Here is a 21,399-nt window from a genome sequence, read left to right on the forward strand (position 1 = left end):
TACAATATACAATAATTACAAATGTGCTCCATACTTCACATACATCATCCACTGATACACCATCAGGAGAATTTTCACCGCATTCTCTCAAAATAGTGAATGAACCTTTTCAGACAGCCTCCCTTCTGTCTTTAGGAAAGACTAGACCCTGATCGCAATATAATAAGTTATACTGCAGGGCTATTTTAGTAACTTTAGTCATGAATATCATTTACCCTTAAATTACACTCCACCATTACTATGACATACAGTGATTAATCCAAACCAGCTGACTGCAAGCTTCCCAACACTGAGTTTTCCCACTGAGCTCCAACAGAACATGAGCATCAGAGACACAGAGAGGATATAAGGGCACCAAAAACATTTCTTGGGTTTTTTGTCGCACGTGAAAGGGACCAGCATTGATGTGTTAGTAACACACAGGTGTTACACATGTTAGAGAGAACCTGGGGAGGTGAGTGTGTGTTTTGAATGTGTGATATGAAGGTCTGACAACTAAATTGGTTTAACTGTTTTGGAGGAGGGGGTGCGGTGGCGCAGTGGGTTGGACCGCAGTCCTACTCTCCGGTGGGTCTGGGGTTCGAGTCCCGCTTGGGGTGCCTTGTGATGGACTGGCGTCCCGTCCTGGGTGCATCCCCTTCCCCCTCCGGCCTTACGCCCTGTGTTGCCGGGTAGGCTCCGGTTCCCCGTGACCCCGTAAGGGACAAGCGGTTCTGAAAAATGTGTGTGTGTTTTGGAGGAATGAGTGAGTTTTCATACAGTGGTATGAAAACTGTGGTAAACCTGAACTGTTACATCAACCAATCACAACCACTGATTAATATAAACCTGTTATCATAAATGACATATCAGATTCTATATTATTGCTATTACTAATTTATGTTTATTTATTTAACAGACACTTTTCTCCAAAGTGACTTCCAATGAACACTATGTAGTGTTATGAGCCCACACACCATATTCACCAAGGTGACTTATGCTGCTAGATATACTCCTTACAATGGGTCACTCATCCATACATCAGTGGAACACACACACTCTCTCTGTCACTCACACACTATGGGGGAACCGGAACAACATTTCTTAGGACTGTGGGAGGAAACCAGAGCACCCAGAGGAAACCCACACAGACACAGGGAGAACATGCAAACTCCACACAAACTGAGCAGGGATCAAACCCATGTCCTTTCGCACCACCCATGTGCTGTAAGACAGCAGCGCTACTCGCTGTGTCATCCTGCTGCCCAATTAATTAATTTAACTAATTAATTCATCTGGTGTTTTTCTCCACAATGATTTATGGTGTTAAGTGCACACACACACACTGACTGAAACCGCTTGCCCCAAGTGGGGTCGTGGCAAACCGAAGCCTAACCTGGCAACACAGGGCGCAGGGCTTGAGGGGGAGGGGCCACACCTAGAACGAGACACCAGTCCATCGCAAAGCACCCCAAGTGGGACTCGGACCCCAGACCCGCCAGAGAGCAGGACCCAGCCAAGTCCGCTGCGCCGCCGCACCCTCTCAAACAGCAGTCTGATAACTTTAATAATAACGTCTAAAGAAATACTGTTATAATAGAGCAGAAAACATGTTTGAAGAGAACAATACAGGAAAACACAGATTCCTCCATTCTGAGTTCAGCTCCTGTTTCCTCTCATCTCAGAGAACACAGTTTCACTTCAGATCCTGTTGCAAAAACCATAAATCCAGGATAGAGGGGTTCTGTGAATATGGTCTGGACTCTGTGGAGGAGGGTCATTGTGTCCTTAGAGACACTGTAGAAGGACAGAGTTCCTGCCCTGTGATCCAGGTAAACTCCTATTCTGGAGGAACTGGGACCAGATACTGGAGTCTCCTCATCATTGTGATAGAAACTGTAACTGGAGGGAGAGCAGAACAAACTCCAGGACTTGTTATTGTATCCAAGACGACAGCCATCACCTCCTTTCCTGTTGATCCCTTTATATGACACTGCTATATAAACCCCATAATCTCCACTCCACTGAAGCTCCCAGTAACAGCGTCCAGACAGACCCTCTGTACACAGAACTTGGTTCCAGTGCTCAAATCTCTCTGGATGATCAGGATATGACTGTAGATGTTTTTCACAGGTCACCACTGTGTTTCTCTCAGACAGACGGAGGTGTTTATTCGCTGTATTTGTGTCCAGTGTGAGCTGACAGGCATCTGATGGAGGAGAAACAGAAGAAGAGAAGAGTTTTTGCCATCAGTTGATTTTCATTTTTACCTTGATTTACTGTCATATTAAGTGTAAATTACAGCTGTAGGTGCTAACAGTGGATAAAATCTCAATAATTAATGTACAAATACATACAGTGTAACAAGTACATCATTTACTGCACTTGTTCAGTGAATTTGTGGATAAAGTGCACTTTGTACTAAATGTCCTTTTACTCTGGTATGTTTCTGTAGCACAGACACATGAGACTTAGGAAGAGTTGGGAGGAAAGAAATGTGCAGAAGATGGATTTCCATGTGTGAAAAACACTTGTGGAGACACTACAGTCCAACGGAACTACTAGTGATGCTACATGAAGCCTCAACTGGTGACTCTTTGTGACGACATAATGACAAGTAACAGGTAATAAGATTTTATTGTTGGCCAATCAGATTTTATTTTGGACCCTTTGTGTAGTTCACATGCATTAGAAGCTGTTGGCAATATAAGATTGTATTGTAACGGCGCTGAGGGGAGTTGTAACACACACACACACACACACACACACACACACACATTTTCGGAACCGCTGGTCCCATACGGGGTCACAGGGAACCGGAGCCTACCCGGCAACACAGGGCGTAAGGCCGGAGGGGGAGGGGACACACCCAGGACAGGACGTCAGTCTGTCGCAAGGCACCCCAAGCGGGACTCGAACCCCAGACCCACTGGAGAGTAGGACCCAGTCCAACCCACTGCGCCACCGCACCCCCCCATTGAGTTGTAATAGCTCTGTGTAAATAGTTATTAGGGTTTATATCTGTACATCGTTGTGTGTGTTGTTCTGATTGGACGTTGCTCTGCTTATGCGCGGTATGTCATGAGGGGAATTCTGGGGTGTTCTGGGGTGGCCCCTTAACCATGGGGTGCGGTAGGGGGGCTGGGAGTGACTCAGGGGGATTCTCCTCTGTTCAGGACTACTTGTACTGTCTGAAGTGTCTATTAAGATTGCTGTAAAAATACATGTACTTTATGGATGAAGTGCATATTCCTTCAACCCTGATTCCTGAACTGCTTTCTAGTAGTTCCATGGAGGAGAAATGCTACAGTATTATTATATACACAAGTAAAGTTAAACTTGACCTGTTTAAGCTGTTAATGGCTCAAAATATTAAGAACTATGTAGCTCAAAACAACCTGATACTCAAATTGTTTTTTGAACCCTCAAATTTTTCTTTCACTCAAATTTATTTTTGTACAGTACTTTTATTGCAATTTGAACAATTCTTTAAGAACTTGAACCTGATCATTGATTTTGGCTGCTGAACACGTCTCCCTTGTAATACAATGCTGAAACACACACACACTGTACACAAATTCACTCAAACTCAGGGACAACATGGAAACTCCACACAATTAATGGCACAAAATTTAGTCAATCACAGGTGTGTGTGTGTGTGTGTGTGTGTGTGTGTGTGTGTGTCTGAATGTTTGTGAACAGACTTACAGTACAAAAACTCTTCTCTGGTCCTGGGTTCTGGAATCACTTTGACTTTTCTCACTAGAAAGAGATGAAGAGGAACAGAGAGGTGAGTGAATGGGATTTACCTCTGGTCCTGTGTACATGTGTGTTTACCGTATGGTTTCATTTTTACTGTAACGGAGATGATTAACAGAGTTTCACTAAGAATACTCACATGGACTGGGCTTTAAGACCTTCACAAACTTCACTGTAAATGCATTTTGTTTGTATTAAAAACTATGTATAAATGTGTTTATGAGAAACAATGTACTACATTGTGTGTGAATGGAGATAACGGAATTATTGAAAAAGTATTTCTCTACAAACCTGTTTGGGAAATCTCTGTGAATTTTTTCTTACAGGCTTCCTCTAGTTGGACTTTGAGATCAGAAAGAGCTTTTTTCACATCTCCAAAAGAGCAGTGTGGGTTCACAGTGATGGTGGGTAAGTGTACAGGTCCAGGAGGGACACAGAGAGACTGGAAACTCTACACACACAGATAGAATGAGTGAAAGAAGCATCTCCAACTCACATCCTTTAACTGTATCATATAAATGTATCACACATGCTGTGTTCTCCAGTCTCATAGAAAAGCAGTGTTGTTACCTGTAGGAAATGGATGTGATCCTCTGTGTGTGAAAGCTGCTCCAGCTCAGCATTTTGCCTTTTCAACTCAGCAATCTCCTGCTCCAGTTGCTCCAGAAGACCTTCAGCCTGACTCAGTGCAGCCTTCTCCTGAGCTCTGATCACATCTTTGAGCTCAGAGCGCCTTTTCTCAAGGGAGCGGATCATCTGGGTGAAGATGCTGTCGGTGTCCTCCACTGCTGCCTGTGCAGAGCGCTGTTAGAGACACACAGAGAGGAAGGAGCCTGTTTATTCCCCACAGTGTGACTCAGTGCGATCGTGAGCCACAGCACTGGAAAGTGGTCCAACTGTGGTCTCCTCACTGTGTGACTGGAGGAGAGCCCTGACTGAGCCCTCAAATGGCTCTTCCAGCAGCCAGCTGTTGTCTTCTCCTCTGCTCCATACTCACTGTGAGTGAGTCCACAGCCTCTCTCAGCTCCTGTACCTTCTTCTCTCTCTCACTGATCCTCTGTTGAAATTCACTCTGTCTTGTTTCTAGATGCTTCTGCAGAAAGACAAAATTATACACTGGTTCCTCCTTTTATTTAACACTATATTCATAAACTTTAAAAGGGATAAACATATTCCCATTCATTTTTAGTTTAACTTTCATCACTTTTTTCTTTGTATGAGCGGCATAGTGTGTATTGTTGCTGTCTCATAACTCCTGGGCAGTGTGAGAGGATGTGGGTTTGATCTCCACTCAGTCTGTGTGAAGTTTGAATGTTCTGTTTGTGTCTGCATGGGTTTCACCTGGGTGCTCTGATTTCCTCCTGCAGTCCAAAGATATGCTGTTAAGGTGGATTAGTGACTCTAAAAATCACCCACTGTGTGTGTATTGTATTGTTCTGCTTTCATCGATTGCAAATTAGTGGTAAGGTGACTTTGGAGTTAACTGTTGTAAAACCAAGCTAAAAAGCATTTTCTTCATACAGCTGTTATTGAAGAGTTGTGATTTTTGAGTCCTTACCTGTTTCTCAGTCCTTTCTGCAGCATCAGAGACTGTATCATGTCCTCTGTGTTTGTCCATCACGCACAGCAAACAGATACACTGCTGATCAGTACGACAGTAGACCTCCAGCAATTTGTCATGGTGGGAACAGACCTTTTCCTGAAGGTTTCTGGCAGCATCAGTAAGTTTGTGTTTTTTAAAAGCTGGCGAGTCATAGTGAGGCTGGAGGTGAGTTTCGCAGTAAGAAACCAGACACACCAGACAGGACTTGACAGCTTTGAGTTTTCTACCGGTACAGAAATCACACACCACATCTCCAGGTCCAGTGTAACAGTGTTCAGAAGGAGCATCTTGGAGTTCTGTCTTCTTCAGTTTCTCCACCACTTCAGCCAGCAGGGTGTTTCTACCCAGAACAGGTCTTGAGGTGAAGGTCTGTCTGCACTGAGGACAGCTGTAGACACCAGCATCATCTTCCTGATCCCAGCAGCCCTTAATACAGTCCGTACAGTAACTGTGTCCACACGGGATAGTCACTGGATCCTTCAGTAGATCCAGACAGACTGAACAGCTGAAATTGTCCTGATAAAGGAGATCTCCAGCTTGTGCCATGTTGGTTTACAGGAAGTGAATTTAGTTTCATTTTGCTGAACTGGTTCAGGGTGTGACAGTAAGAGGCATTTCCTGGGTCTACAGTAGGAGGTCTGGTGCTGGAGTTGAGTCACTTCTCACTGTTTTCAGTAGATACAGTTTATAAAGTTACTGGAGTATCACAGTAAATTCAGAATTTCATGAGTTACTCAAGTGATATATAAATACACATTCATGTACAAAAATTCGCTCGCAATGTCCACCGTTTAACACGTCTTCAAGGGGTTTCCTCTAATGGCCCTGCTTTAACTTCTGAGGCGTTTCTTCAGGTTCACGAGGACAGCGTTTGGATCTCCACGCAATTGAACAGCGGAAGACGTGTTTATGAAGTGCATTTATCCAAAGCAAGTTACAGAGGCTATTAACCAGTATTTCACTGATTTATTTTTCCAAGGTAACTTACTGGGGTAAATACACTGTGTTTGTTCATTTAGCTGACAACTTTCTCCACACCAGATTACAGTGCTAAGCAAAGTACACTGACATACCCATTTATACAGCAAGGGAACATTTTGTTAGTGAATACCTTGTGCAAGGGTTTTACAGCAGAAGGTGGGATTTGACCCTGCAACCTGTGAATAGACGGTGGTTCTAACTGCTGCGCTACCGGCCTCCTGGTGTGTGTGTCTGTGTGTGTCGATATCCTGTGATGGACTGGCATCCATTCCAGTTTATGGCCGTCCTTCAGCTTTGCACCCGATGCTTCCTGGATAGGCACCTGACCGCTGCAGCCCCGATCAGGACAATATTAGCGACAAAAAACAAGTTTGGAAAAATACTGGGGGATTCTGCTGTGCTTCATCTGAGTAAAAAATGTAATTGAAAATAAACATAATAAACATAGCAGGAATATTTTCAGCAATATAGCATTTTCACGCATGAGATATTTTATTAATTGCAGGAAGAGAAACCTCTGAAAGCTTCTGACAAACATGTTAACATTTAAAGAGTTTATTGTCTAAGATGTGGCATAGAAATTATCCTTTCAAAGATCTAAGATGAACGGTGTACCGAACTCTTTTCTTTTGAATGTTGGTTCCATTATTTTGCCATTACATCTTTGCTGTACTTTTTTGTTTCTTTCTTTCTTGTTATTAATGTTAGCAAAACCAATATAACAATAGCTTCTGATAAACTAATCTTTTAGGGCAGCGTGGTGGTGCAGTGGGTGGCATTTAAGTGAACTGGGGAGTCTAAATTGAACATTGTGTGTATGTGAGAGAGCGAGAGAGAGAGAGAGAGAGAGAGAGAGAGAGAGAGAGAGAGAGAGACGCGCCCGTCCCGGGTGATTCTGCCTCAGGCCCTGTCCTGCCGGGATAGACTCCGGACCGCTGCCATCGTTACTCGTGCATTATACTTGAGTGGTGAAGAGATTAAAGTACCGTTTTTATTCAATCCTTGCTCTTTAAAGAAAACTTATGTTCATGAATCTGTGATACACAAAACCTCCTACATTCACACAGCGTAGTCTTCCGCTGTTATATGACTTCTCGTTGTCAAAGAATAAATCACATCAATCAAACTTAAATAAACACTTTAAAGCATATTTTTAAAGTACCCAACATCTGATTGGTCAATTGCAATTGGCTTCTGGTCACATGATCAATTTGAGCGAATCGGCATGCCGTAAACACAGTACGGTTACCGCGCGACAGTGACGTTTTTAAAACACGCCCCCGAGGTGGCTATCCCATAATGCGAAGAAAAGCTGTTCGTCGGCCATTTTGTGAGTGCGTCTGCCGGAGTGTAGGGCTGCCTTTGTTTTTTGTTTTCACCCTTTTTTAAAACTCACTTTCGCTAATTTTAGAAGCCACTGCTGAGCCAAACGAGGCGGCACACAAGCCCCGGTAGATTTCATCTCCGCACAGCTCTCGCCCTAATATCGCATGTCCACTATCCAGAACCTCCAGTCCTTCGGTAAGTGAGGCCTCGGCAGTCGACTCGCAGAGCTGTCCGGTTTTAGGCGCCCTGAAGCTGCCGGTGAATGCGCTGTCGCTGTGACGGCCTTCAGCTCGGGGCCTGGAGGCAATGCCAATGGTGTCATATCATTTTGAACTCAATTTTTTAACTACTGAATTCCTTATTAGTTTAAAAATCCCAATTACTTAACTGCTCCAGTGTGGTAGGGTAAAGAAGATTTCTATCAGCTTTTTTTTTTTTAAACGATTCATTCACCATTTCACTAAGTAGCAGGCGATTGATTGAGTAAAAATTTTACTGTAGTCAACTTCAGTTGCGATCATTCATGGAGGCTAATGTTGGGGTGGAGTCGCGGCATTTAATATTATGTTTTACGCTGCTGCATATATTTAAGAATAGTTTTATATATAAAGTGGGGGAGATTCTTAATCGCCTGCAAGGGTAGATCTTTCATTTTTCCGATAATAAAACCCTCCATCGTACACGCCACGGCCCAGCAGCTGCTAAGCCTAAGCTAGTCTAGAAAAACTAAATTTTAGCCGGAAATAGCGCGAAAGAATGAATATCGATTCGGACACGAAATGGAAAAACTAAAATAAACTCATAAAAATATTTTAAGAGTGGTCAAGGGGCTGTTTAAGTACTTAAACATTCCAGGGTGTCCCCCCCCCCCCCTTCCAACGTGAGGTTTCTAGGCTAGGGTATGTACTATGCTTTAAAATATGCAGAGTAGTGTAAATTTTATATTATGTATGTTAACTTTATGCAAGTTGGGTGCAACTTGATAATTTTGTGATTCATGATGGTGGTCTTACAAGTCTTGAGAAACCTGAAGATGGAACAGGTCAACTCATGTTTCCTAATATGGGTAGTTGTGTATCTGCTTTATGTACATCGTGGCTGCAATCCCCATTATGATCATGGGGACAGCTGGTAGCATAGTGGCTAGAGCTGGTTCCTTTGGACCCAAGGCTCACAAGTTTGAATCTCACCTCTGGCTGTAGTGTCCTTGAGTAAGGTATTTGGCCTAAATTGCTCCAGGATAAAGCAAAACAAATAAATGTGGTGTGATTGGTTCTCTCCTGCCCCCCGAAATAGATCCCTTTGCTGATGCAACTAAGGGTGACGACCTGCTCCCGGCCGGGACCGAGGATTACATTCACATAAGGATCCAGCAGCGGAACGGCCGCAAGACCCTGACCACCGTTCAAGGCATAGCTAATGACTACGACAAGAAGAAGCTTGTGAAAGCTTTCAAAAAGGTAATGTGCTAGTGTCTTTGTTTTGGAGACTGTAACCTGCTGTCAGTGAGGTACAAAGGGAAAGTTCTGGCTGTGCTCAGAGAGGCGGTGCGTCCACATTTCCCCTTTGCATCGCATACTGAAAGGGTCGGGTTAAGTGTTTTGGAGTCCAGAAGACCCTGGACACACTACTCTGTGCCTGTGGCAGGCTTTAATTGACAGCGCTCTATTTTGCCCTGCCCTTTCGGTATCTGTACTTGGTCTGTTTTCAGAACCATATCTATCTTCATCTGTATTTGGAAACTTGCAGTATTTTAAGAGGTTTATGAGGTCCTTAAAGTGTCAGGTAATCATTTTGTTATGGATGTGTCAAATTGGTCTTCCAGAATTTGGCTACACTTATGTGAAATTTGCAGAATTTCCACCAATGTCGAAGGTACTTGAGAAGCTAAAGATGTTGTGTGTCTCTCAGAAATTTGCCTGCAATGGCACTGTGATTGAGCACCCCGAGTACGGGGAGGTCATCCAGCTTCAGGGAGACCAGAGGAAAAACATCTGCCAGTTCCTCCTTGAAGTAAGTATCCACCCTCTGTTATGGAGCTTTCAGCAACTTAACATTTTAAAACTGCGGCTCTGGCAGTCATGCCCATGTTTGTTGGGTGACTGTTGTTGCTCTTTTCTTTCATTGCTGTAGTGACATAATTAGCTGTAAATATGGGTTGGTGTTTTAAATGAGTACCCTACTTCCTTAGTTTATGCAGTTGGGACCAGAAGTATATAATTTTGTAACTCCTTTATCCCCAAGGCATAATGCCACAGGTAGCATAGTGTTTGGAGCTGCTGCAACTTGGCTCAGAAGTGGCAGGTTTTAATCCCTTGTTGCCTTGTGCCAAGGTACTTAGAGAAATTAATAATTTTATTAGCGCAGTCTAGGATAAATGTTACGCTACTCTGTTTTCCTTGGCATGTTTTGGGCAAAGTGTCAGCTAAATGAATAAAGGTAATAAAAGGTTAATGCATACAACCCTTGGCTGATCAACTGGGCTCTGTAAAAATCTTGGATGTAATATAGTAAGGCTTAATATTATTTGAGCTCAATTAAAACAAATTTTAAATGACTAACACTACATTATCCTGTAATTCCATAACAGTGCTTAGTAAGACCAGATCAGCTGTGGAAATGAGCAGAAACTGTAGAATGCGAGTGTAGAAAATCCTTTTAAAAACTAGCGAGTCTTTCTGAATTTAACTCGCTTGTCTGTAATGTGAAGACGGTGTACAGCTAAGATGGTAGATAAAGTATTGAAGATCAAACTTGTCCTGACTTTGAGGAATTCTCAAGGTCTCAACTCTTTAGATGAATATAAATGTCAGAAGGACTAGGCTGTCTAAATTTGTTTTAAATAAGTAAAGCTCTTTGGCTGGGTTTCAATTTTGTGGAGTTAGAGTATTGAAGATGGGTCTCAACACGCTAAACATAAACAGAAGAGTGGCTGGACCAGTCCTGTCTTCACAAATTTTCTTTTTTTCGGTAAGTTAATCTCTCTCTCCCCCCCCCCCCCACTGGAACTTCCTGGAGTGACACAGTTGCCGTTTCTTGTTGCAGGTTGGCATCGTCAAGGAGGAGCAGTTGAAGGTCCACGGATTTTAAAGCCACGCTGATGCCACCGAGACCCCAGCAGGCTGTGGCATCTGAAGTCCCCCTCAATATGTATCGAACAATAAAAGTTTAGCAACATGTCTGGAATTTGCTGAGAGGCAATAAACACACTTTTTTGTTTGCACACAACCAGAATTAAACTCATAACTGAATGATGTTAGGTTATTTCTACAAAATAAAGAATCATGACTTTGGTAGGCATCTGCGGTGTGGAGGTCCAGTTCTGTGATTCTTTGTCAAAGTGTTGACAGCAAGGTAGTCAGTGACATGTCCCTGCTGCTTGCCTTTACCTGGTCATACCAGGGTGTACAGGGGAAATGGTGGTAATGTTCTGGCTCTTTATATGATAGACTCTAGGGTTCCCCAGTTGTGCCCTGTGGAATAGTGGAGTGGTACCATCCAGTAACAATGCTGCTTTTGATGTTTTCAAAGTTCCTCCTTATCTATGCAATCTGTCTAAACCTGTCCTCTGACTGCGTTAGGATACATAGTGATGCAGCCAGAGGCTGGAATTCGATCCTTCGTTGACTGACCTGGATTCTGATTTGGTTGTCAGCCTAGGCATGTTGAGGTTATAAAAGGCAACCTCTTGCCACCTCCTGATGCCGTATGGTTTACAGTTGCAATGGTCCAGTGCAGGGCAGCTTTTGCCTCTAGCTGGGTAACATCAGCTGTCAATGGGACAGTGGGTTTGCTAGTATGTTTAGGTACATCCCAATGTTAAATGTGGAAGCTCTCAAAAGTGGTTGATATATTCTGCCTGAAATCTGGGGTGCTGGAATTGTGATCAGGTGGAGTGGAGCATTGTTTTTATTGCTTCATTAGCAGGGGAATTGTGATTTTGCAAGATGTATTTTTCATCCTGGTAAGAATTGATGAGCACTGTCACTTTCCCTTCTGCTGTCCAAGTTGTTGATTGGCTTGTCATGTGGTTTGGAGTTGATGACCAATGACTGTAGAGGGGATAATTGTGTTGGGTGTATTCCGACAGCAGGCCTGGTAATTTGCACTTCATTGTCAGATGTTTCACAGAAGTACCCAACACAATTTTGATGCTTAACAATGCAATATAAACACTAAAATTAGACTGACATATCTGTCTTGGAAATGTCTTTTTTGCCTTTACTAAAACGTGATGCTTCTGTAACTTTGAGCAATTGATTTTCACACCCCAGGGTTTATTGGGGTGGGGGGGCTCTTCAGATGCCTGAAAATTGCAGGATAAGGGGTTAAAAAAGTTTCCAGAATCATATGACCTTTTGTTTTAGAAACCTTTTTCAGGGTGTGTGTTTATTAGCCTCGGTCCAAGGTGTTCCCTCAGAGCTAAGTGTGACCAGTTGACCAATACTGGGCATGACGAAGCTCCTTACACCTCACGCAAACTCTCTAAACACCTGATTTAAAGGCAGGCTGATGATAGTAAGGCAAACGGATCTGAGAATCTGGCCATGCTCCCCATATCCATCTTTGCAGTGATGCAGTGACACGATGTGTGACCTTTGATTATCCAGCGCTGAATTAAACCTTAGCTTCCAGCTAGTGACCTCTGCTGTTTAGCGTAACCGCAAGTTACTGTGGTATAATGTACGCTGCTGCTGTGACTGGGTCATGCCAATCACAATGAGTATCTTCAGGTTAACTGTGTCATGTCATTTGTTAGACCAGGGATTCCATGAATACCAGCAGAAGCGTACATTTGACTAGAAAAATAGGCAACCTGGACTCTTGCTGCAAAATCTCCAGGCCTTCCCATAATTCCCCAGTGCTGTCAGAGAACAGACATCGCTCCTTCAGGCCTTTCAAGTAGAATTTGGTATCAGCAGTCAACCAAATCAGTAATGCTTTTGTTTTGATGTAGCATTTCTCGTTCTCCAATTGTCTGCTGGTCTAATGTTTACATTTTAACTCGGCAATAAGAAAACCACCTCAGACAACTGTTGCTAAACTTTGATTTTTGTTTTTTTGTAATTTTCCCCTATATTTATGAGTGTCTTCAGCTGGAAAGTTGCTGTGTGAGTGTATGATATCTCTTGGATACATGCATGATTAGAGTGGAGTGCTTTATTCTGGATTTCTCTCTTTTTTTTGGTCCTCTTATTTCAACAGCTTCTGTGTGAATTTGTTTAAACCTTTCAATAAAATGAGGCAATAAGTCCACCTTTTTGTTATTGCTTAGCACATTACAAACTTAGCACATTTGAGTAAAGGAATCCATAACCACCATGGTAAACTAGTGCTGAATATTGTTCTTCTCACATCTAGATAATGGGAGGTACAACAGCCACAAACATTGATGTTCTGACATGACAGTTTACAGGCTCTTATTGAAGAGGCATATTTATAGGCTCAATTTTTTCTTCTCTCCACTAGAGGAAGCTCCAGATTTTGTTTTTGGACAGATTTCCCACTTCCCTCTTATCTCCTGCTGCCTGTGTGGATCATTCTCCTTCATGTATTAGTCATATTATTAGTGATACTGTTAGTGATTCTATTTACTGGGTCCACACTGGAGTTTTACTGTGAACTGACCATCACACTTGAGTATCTGTATCTGGGTGAATTCGGGCGAGGTTTTATCCTCCAGAAGACAGAAATGTAAGTCAATAAGTGCAGATGAAGAGCTTTACATATAAACATGATTAATAAAGCACAGATTGTCTGTCTAATACCACCATTTTCCTACCACACATAGTGTTCAAGTGGCTGCCTGGTGAAGGGACCTGAAAAACTGTATTTCTAGGAAAGAGTGACAAACTAATGGATGAAAAGAGCTTAAGAGCTTGGGATGAAAACAGGACCAAAAGGACACAGGTTATCAGGCCCTTCTGAGATGCTTGGAAGGATTCAGTAGCTCTGAAGGACAGAGGGAGCTCATTTCAAAAGACTCGAACCAAAACCAAGAACCTGTGGGCTTTTGATTTTGGGATCATAAAGTATCCAGAGGTGAAGAAGCATACTGATCTGTTTGGCTGTAACAAGTGATCAGGTCCTGTAGGTACTGGGATGCAGACCCACTGATGGTTTTGTATGCTGTGGTGAGAATCTTAAATTTGATGGCGACAGCAATAGAAAGAGGGACAGAGGATAGAGAGAGATACAGCGTGGAAGGGCCATTTCCTCCAGGATGTGGAGGGTTTGAGTTTTGGAGAGGTTGAGTTGCAGGTGGTCTTTGGTCATCCATGCAGAGATGTGCTGCAGAAGCAACAGGAGGTGTGGTGTCGGACTGAGCCCTTTTCCTTCTTAACTGTGCCTGTGATGGTACTCTTTATGGGGCAGATAAAGGACTTAAAATTATGTTTTAATTTCATTTAAAAGAAATATATCAAGCACACTAACAATATTTTGAGCAATTTTGGCATTTGCTACAGCATTTCTTCATCTTTCATAATTAATACTTGCAACAAAGTAAAACAGAATATGTCCATAAAGGTCATGGAAAGTGCTGTCCATAAATTTCATTTCCATTGGCATAAAAACACTAGATCCCCCAAAAATCCCTTACATTCCCCACCTCACCTCTCTGCATTGACTTTCTGTGTGTGTGTGTATTAATACATGTGTGACACAGCACAGAAGAGCAAGAACACCAGTCAGGCAGGTCATGGTAAACACATCATCCTCCAACAACCCGAGACAAGTCCAAGAAATTAATCCACTCACATTGTATCACATTGTGATACTGAATAAACTCTGGTCAGATATCATCTCTTGTGAGAGATGTGTGGTCAACCAGTAAACTTCACGTTGACTGAATTCTACCAGTTGTGTCTGGAGAAGTTATAGAAACATTGGAAAGAAATGTCTGTACAAGAAGGAGACTGAAATGCTGTTTGTCTCCACCTACTGGACACTTGCTGTATAGCAGCTTGTCTTTCTGAGCTCATAGTCAGTAGTTTGGCTCCTTTTCACCACATCCCATCTTTCTGACAGTAAAGTCACTCCTCACTCCCTAAGCCCTTCATGAGACTGGGACCAGGACCAGATGATAGCTGGTTCAAGTCCCAGGAATAACCATGCTTTTGACACTGAAATGTGGTCAATCTGATCTGCCCTGGTAAACATCCTGCTCTATTAATTGTTTAAGTGTGAAACTGTGAAGACAGAAGAAAACATCTGCCAAAAATGAATAGCAGTAACATAATAATAACAGTATCAATAAAAAAAGTGTGTAACAAAAGTGTGTACCTGAGCTCTATGGCTGATTTCCCAGGTTTACCTGTTTACAAATGATGTAGTGAAGATGGACATCACACCACAGACAGTCCTGGTAGGAGGGGTGTGTGTGTGTGTGTTCTCAGGTATGTGTGTTTATGTGCAAGATTACAGAATCTCCTTTGTGTCCTGCCCTCTGCAGGGTGCCGGTTGGTTGCTGTGGGACTCAGAGTGACACCTGACTCAGCTACACTCTGACATCTGCACCCTGTGGGGGCGTCACCATCTGTGTGCTTCTGGGTGGTATGGTGACACAGTGCTGTCTCGCAGTGCCTGAGTAGTGCAATACGATGTGGGTTTGATTCCCTCTTGGTCTCTGTGGGTTTCCTTCCACAGTCCAAGCACATGCTGTTCAGGTGGACTGTTGACTCTGAGTCACCCACAGTGTGTGAGTGACAGACAGAGTGTGTTTCAATGATGCATGGATGAGTGACTCAGTGTGAGTAGTGTATCTGTAAGTCACTTTGTGTGGGCTGATAAGACTACATAGCATGTATGTCTCCTGAATGAAGTAATATAAATGGGGGGTTATACTATAGATTGTGGTGGGTCTGGGGTTCGAGCCCCACTTGGGGTGCCTTGCGACAGATTGGCATCTGGACCATCTCCTCTGGCCTGTATGAAGCTTCTTCCTTCAGGCTGTGTGAATCCTCAACAGCATGACCCCCCCAGACCATCCGCACACTCATCTTGTGAAACTGTTGTTTCATATACGAAAGGAAGACACTGCAAAGGTCACTTGAACTAAGCACACGTCACTTTGTTGCACAGCATACGTTATGCAAATAACTGAATCGTCTGCTCCTTGGGAGCACCATCCTCCAAAAAATCGATTCAAACTGTCATGTCACTTATTATTCCCTTATCGAATTGTACTGCTGCTCCTATAGTTCACACTGCTGTTTTATTGCCTCTAGTGCTCATGCTCTGTGTATATGATGTGTACTGCATTGGACTGTATTTACACTCGTCTTATTTGTAACACACTGCACTACATGTTCTATGTGGCATGGAGGTCCTAAGACAAACAAAAATTTGGTTCACCTGTACGTGTAACACACCAATAGGTGGAATGACAATAAAGTTTACTTTGACAGTGCTGCACGATGAAGGTTGTTGGTTCCAAATCCCCAAATACTCATTCAGACTGAACTGATGTAAATCAATCTGTAGTACATTAGCTGGTAATATCGGTTTGTATGATGCGGAAACACCGTGACACAGTGAGTAGTGCTGCCACCTCTCAGTGCCTGGGCTGTTTGGGTGTAGGTTCAAACCCTACCCTACATAGTTGGTTTGGAGTTTGTGTGTTCTCCCTGTCAGTTCCCTCTGGGTGCTCTGGTTACCTCCCACTGTCCAAAGACAAGCTGTTCAGGTGAATTGGACACTCTTGTAGTGTGTGTGTGAGTCTCTCTGTCTCTACTGAAAGATTTGTCCATTTTCACAAGCTGCTTATCCTCATCAGAGTTGTGGTAGTCTCAAACCTATCCTGAAAGCACCAGATGCAAGGCTGAAGGAGGGTAGGGGGGGGTTACATCACAGGGTAGCCCCTGATACACACTGTGGGAAATTTAGTGCTGCTGGTTTATGTGAACTACATGTCTTTGGAATGTGAAAGGAAACCAGAGCAACCAGAAGAAACCCACACAGACAGAACATGCAAACTCAACACAGACTGAGCCAAATTCAAACCTACTTTTCAACAGCCCAGGAACCAGAAGGTAGCAGCACAACCTGCTGCACCACTGTGTCACTTGCACTGAAAGAATAATAATGACATTATTTTCAAAAAGCTCTCTGATAAGTTTAATAATAATGTCTGAAGAAAAATTGTTGAAATAGAGCAGAAAAACAAGCAGAACATTTGAAGAGAACAATACAAGAACACACACAGGATTCCTCCTTCAGTCTGAGTTCAGCTCCTGTTTCCTCTCATCTCAGAGAAGAGTTTCACTTTAGATGACATATTAACCCAAAACCCAGGATAGAGGGGTTCAGTGAATGTGGTCTGGACTCTGTGGGGGAGGGTCATTGTGTCAGAGACACTGTAGAAGGAGAGAGTTCCTGCGACCAGATACTGGAGTCTCCTCATCATTGTGACAGAAACTGTAACTTGAGGGAGAGCAGATCAAACTCCAGGACTTGTTACTGTATCCAAGACAACAGTCATTACCTCCTCCTTTCTTGTTAATCCCTTTATAGGACACTGCTATATACACCCACTCTCCACCCCATTCCACCTCCCAGTAACAGCACCCAGACAGACCCTCTGTACACAGAACTTGGTTCCAGTGCTCAAATCTTTCTGGATGATCAGGATATGACTATAGATGTTCCTCATGGGTCACCACTGTGTTCCTCTCAGACAGACGGAGGTGTTTATTGACTGTATTTGTGTCCAGTGTGAACTGACAGGCATCTGATGGAGGAGAAACAGAAGAAGAGTTTTTGCCTTTCGCTGCTACTCATTTTTACCCTAATATGACTTACACGTCATATTACCTGTAAGTTACACTAGCTGTAGGTACTAACGGTAGATAAAAAAAAAAATGTCAATAATCCATGTACAAATATATACAGTGTAACAAGTACAGCATTTACTGCACTTGTTAGTGAATTTGTGGATAAAGTGCACTTTGTACTAAATGTCCTTTTACTCTGGTACGTTTTTGTAACAGACTTAGGAAGTGTTGGGAGGAAAAAAATGTGCAGAGGACGAATTTCCACGTGCGAAAAAAACCTTCTGGAAAAACTACAGTCCAACAGAACTACTACTGATGCTACATGATGATGATGACGCCTCAACTGCTCATTTTTGTGACGACGGACGAATTTATCACCGCAGCCCTTTATTATCCAATGACATCGACTCGGTCTGTGTCATTAACACCGCAGGGAAGGCGGTCTTTCGGAGCACGTGACTTATTTAGTGGGTTTCATTGGTCTCCATAGAATTAAAGGTTTCTTCTATGAATTAAATAGGCTAAGAATGAACCAATAATAACCCCTCTCGATGTCAGCTGACTCATATCGCTATTTCATTGGCCAACTTGAACTGTCAGTCATTTTCCCTTCTCAGAATAAATCGCATGTAACTTTTACCACAAAAGAAAAGGGCGCTATGAAATGATCAATGACAATATGACAGGAAATATACCCTGTTAGTGAGTGAGAGGGTTTTTTGTTAACTTTCTGACGGATCAGAATGGATTACTAGCCCATCGGAGCTGTCTGGTGGTTTCACAGAACTGCTACACTGCCTGCTGTCACCCTGTCGTCATGGTGACGGAATATCACACATCATTTCATGGACTATGACACGTGTGAGTATGACAAGTGTGACAAGTGTGACAAGTGTGAATTTATTTATTGAATAAAGATTTTAATTATTGGAAATGATGAATGGAGAAATTTATTCCTGTCGAGTAAGACAGTGTGGAGCCAGACACCCTGGGGTTGGTGGGTTGGTGATCCATTCTGATCCGAAGAAGAAAACAAAAAAAAAAAAGTGTGCATAATAAAGCAGACACCAAAGCTGGTGATCCATAGTGATCCGCAGGGAAAAAAAAAAAAACGCGTGTGTAATATACTAATAACAAATGTGCAGTGTGTTAAAACCATAAGGGTTTTACACACTTTCTCTGTGCAAACACACACTAAACGATAGTGTACTGTTGACTAAGTAAGTGATTGATGCCCACTCAGATTTTAATATTGACCACAGTGAGTTGAGCACAAGGACTAACAAGAGTCATATTTTGTGTGTTATAAACGTATTAATAAGGACTTCATGTTTCAAAACATCTGTTAAAACAGTGGAGCTCGTTTTTACATACAATCTAAGTATTTTTTGAATTACTCTGTTATATTTTAACCTGTCCATAAAAGTTAAAAACCTTTCATGAGGGGGGTGTGGTGGTGCAGTGGGCTGGACCAGGTCCTGCTCTCTGGTAGGTCTGGGGTTCAAGTCCTGCTTGGGGTGCTTTGTGATGGAGTGGTGTCCCATGCTGGGTGTGATGCCTCTCCTTCAACAAACACAGAATAAGATGTTACACTCCATGCACATATTACAACAAATGTACGCAAGGAACCAGTCCAACCCACTAGACCATGAAGCCAAAGAGAAATATATCCAAAATTGCCATCATACATCTCCATGACTCAAGACCAGGCAGCTTAATCTCCTCCCTCAACCATCACATCAACCACAGGGTGCCAACGTGGGTATTTCCCAGAGGTTGTCAAGTGGCCACCTCCCTTTGTCTGTGTTTTGTTGAATTAGACCATGACACCTCAGGAAGGCTAAACAGAGAAGTCTGGCATCTCAGACCCATTTCCCTCCACACACAGCTCCACAACTATCACGCCACAGTTTCTGGGGGCTCGGCCGGGATCACGACCTTCTGCCAGACCGACTCGTGAGCTGCTAAGAACCCGACTGAGGGGGCAACCATACCAGGCCTAGGGGACCCACCAGTGACCAAGCCCAAGCAAAAGTTAGGGCTGGCCCGTCCCGCGGTGCACGGATAGACTCAGACAGAATACGTGATACAGAAACTGTGGTAGGAAGAAAAAGACTCAGTTCGGCAAGACACTCAGATTGCAGAAAAGTTAATTTATTCATGTGCGCACACGGGTGAACCTCCTAGAGAGAGTCACACACAACAACTAAGGAAGCAGATATTTATAGACATTCTAGGGCGGATCTTCGCAAGCACAGGTAAGATATACATTTTGTTTCAACATTCCAGGCATGTCACTCTGCCCCTTAATCGCTCATCCTTTTGTAAACCACTTCCAACAGTCGCTAGTTTATCTTCTTTATCTCCTTTATTGGAAAAAACAGTCCTCTGGGTTTTACGTAAATCTGCATTCCTCGGATCTCTTATTGACACCAAAAAGGGGTAGACTGACACCAAACTGCTGCCTGGGATGTGACACTTCCTTGCATAGGCTGTTCAGCAGCTAACCATTCTTAAACATCATAGCAACGTGTAGGCGTAGCAAAGCTTTGTAAAATCAAATTTTCATTCCACACCTGCTTTCTTCTCTTCTCAACCATAACCACTGACTCGCCTTCTCATTAGCCTCAGACAACTCCTTCACTGCCACCCTTGAAAAACGGCCTCTAACACCAAATTCTCACAACAACGACGTAGATGATTTAGCTACAAACCCCCAAACACGGACTTCTACTGGCCTCACATGATCCCGCCATCAAATCCGTATAGTTTAATATTTTCTGCTTGAATGCTTCTCCAATGGGGGGTGCGGTGGCGCAGTGGGTTGGACCACGGTCCTGCTGTCCGGTGGGTCTGGGGTTCGAGTCCCGCTTGGGGTGCCTTGCGACGGACTGGCGTCCCGTCCTGGGTGTGTCCCCTCCCCCTCCGGCCTTACGCCCTGTGTTACCGGGTGGGCTCCGGTTCCCCGTGACCCCGTATGGGACAAGCGGTTCTGAAAATGTGTGTGTGTGTGCTTCTCCAATGGAGAGAGGGTGCTGCGGTGCTGCGGTGCTGCGGTGCTGCGGTGCTGCGGTGCTGCGGTGCTGCGGTGCTGCGGTGCTGCGGTGCTGCGGTGCTGCGGTGCTGCGGTGCTGCGGTGCTGCGGTGCTGCGGTGCTGCGGTGCTGCGGTGCTGCGGTGCTGCGGTGCTGCGGTGCTGCGGTGCTGCGGTGCTGCGGTGCTGCGGTGCTGCGGTGGGTTGGACCAGGTCCTGCTCTCCTGTGGGTCTGGGGTTCGAGTCCCGCTTGGGGTGCCTTGCGACGAACTGGCGTCCCGTCCTGGGTATGTCCTCTCCCCCTCTAGCCGTATGCCCTGAGTTGCCGGGTTAGGCTCCGGCTCCCTGTGACCCCGTATGGGACAAGTGGTTCGGAAGGTGTGTGCGTGTGCTTCTCCAATGGCATCCTCGAACAGCACTGTTAACTCTACAAAGTACATGGTCCTCACAGCCTATGGGGCAGTGTAGTGGTTAGAGCAGATGACTTTGTACCCCAGGAGTAGGGGTTCAACTCCTCTACTAGTTGTAGTGTCCTTAAGCAATGTAGTTCCCCTAACTTACTCTGGTAAAAACTACCTATCTATATAAAGGGATGAATAATTACTCACTATATACTTTTATAAAGTGCCCTAATCATGCAGTGACACAGCAAGTACAGTGATTCAGTGTTTCCAACCAAATCTCTCATTCTGATGACGTAAAGCACTAATTGTATTTTTTCTGACATGTACATCGCTTTGGACAAAACAAATGTATGCTAAATGAAAAAAAAATGTAAATGTAAATTTCATTTGATCATTTCTTTCATTTTCTTTTAGCTTAATGAATTTCACTGAAACGAAAGCTGTATATTCAATGTCATATGTACATCAGTGTAACTTTTGATGTTTTAGGAGTGATGGAAAGGGGTGAGTAAAAAAAAAACTAACTTAGAAGGTGATCAGG

At 43.6% G+C, this 21,399-nt stretch overlaps 2 protein-coding genes across 2 annotated transcripts; one reads left to right on the top strand and one right to left on the bottom strand.

The window, feature by feature from the left end:
- Nucleotides 1-1,497: 1,497 nt before the first annotated feature.
- LOC108932647 (tripartite motif-containing protein 16-like) lies at nt 1,498-5,887 on the bottom strand. Its single transcript, XM_018749187.2, has 6 exons — nt 5,297-5,887; nt 4,736-4,831; nt 4,309-4,542; nt 4,030-4,189; nt 3,688-3,741; nt 1,498-2,188 (listed from the first exon to the last, which is right to left on the bottom strand). Exons 1-6 carry the CDS (start codon nt 5,885-5,887, stop codon nt 1,656-1,658), a joined length of 1,668 nt encoding a protein of 555 aa, XP_018604703.2. The 3' UTR covers nt 1,498-1,655.
- Nucleotides 5,888-7,623: 1,736 nt separating this feature from the next.
- eif1b (eukaryotic translation initiation factor 1B) lies at nt 7,624-12,904 on the top strand. Its single transcript, XM_018749200.1, has 4 exons — nt 7,624-7,843; nt 8,945-9,108; nt 9,560-9,661; nt 10,694-12,904. The coding sequence occupies exons 1-4, from the start codon at nt 7,813-7,815 to the stop codon at nt 10,736-10,738; spliced, it is 342 nt and encodes a 113-aa protein (XP_018604716.1). The 5' UTR covers nt 7,624-7,812; the 3' UTR covers nt 10,739-12,904.
- The last annotated feature ends 8,495 nt before the right edge of the window (nt 12,905-21,399 follow it).

This window comes from Scleropages formosus, chromosome 9 (assembly GCF_900964775.1).
Source record: "Scleropages formosus chromosome 9, fSclFor1.1, whole genome shotgun sequence".
In the NCBI taxonomy this organism is placed as follows: Eukaryota; Metazoa; Chordata; class Actinopteri; order Osteoglossiformes; family Osteoglossidae; genus Scleropages; species Scleropages formosus.

Bases quoted from the DNA above. Each gene is read 5' to 3' on its own strand.
- eif1b (XM_018749200.1), top strand. From the start codon at position 7,813: ATGTCCACTATCCAGAACCTCCAGTCCTTCG. The intron at 7,844-8,944 runs GTAAGTGAGGCC...CCCCCGAAATAG, and splicing joins CCAGAACCTCCAGTCCTTCG to ATCCCTTTGCTGATGCAACT. The intron at 9,109-9,559 runs GTAATGTGCTAG...TGTGTCTCTCAG, and splicing joins TTGTGAAAGCTTTCAAAAAG to AAATTTGCCTGCAATGGCAC.
- LOC108932647 (XM_018749187.2), bottom strand. From the start codon at position 5,887: ATGGCACAAGCTGGAGATCTCCTTTATCAGGACAATTTCAGCTGTTCA. The intron at 4,832-5,296 runs GTAAGGACTCAA...GTCTTTCTGCAG, and splicing joins CAGAAAGGACTGAGAAACAG to AAGCATCTAGAAACAAGACA. The intron at 2,189-3,687 runs GTAAGTCTGTTC...CTCCTCCATCAG, and splicing joins CAGAGAAGAGTTTTTGTACT to ATGCCTGTCAGCTCACACTG.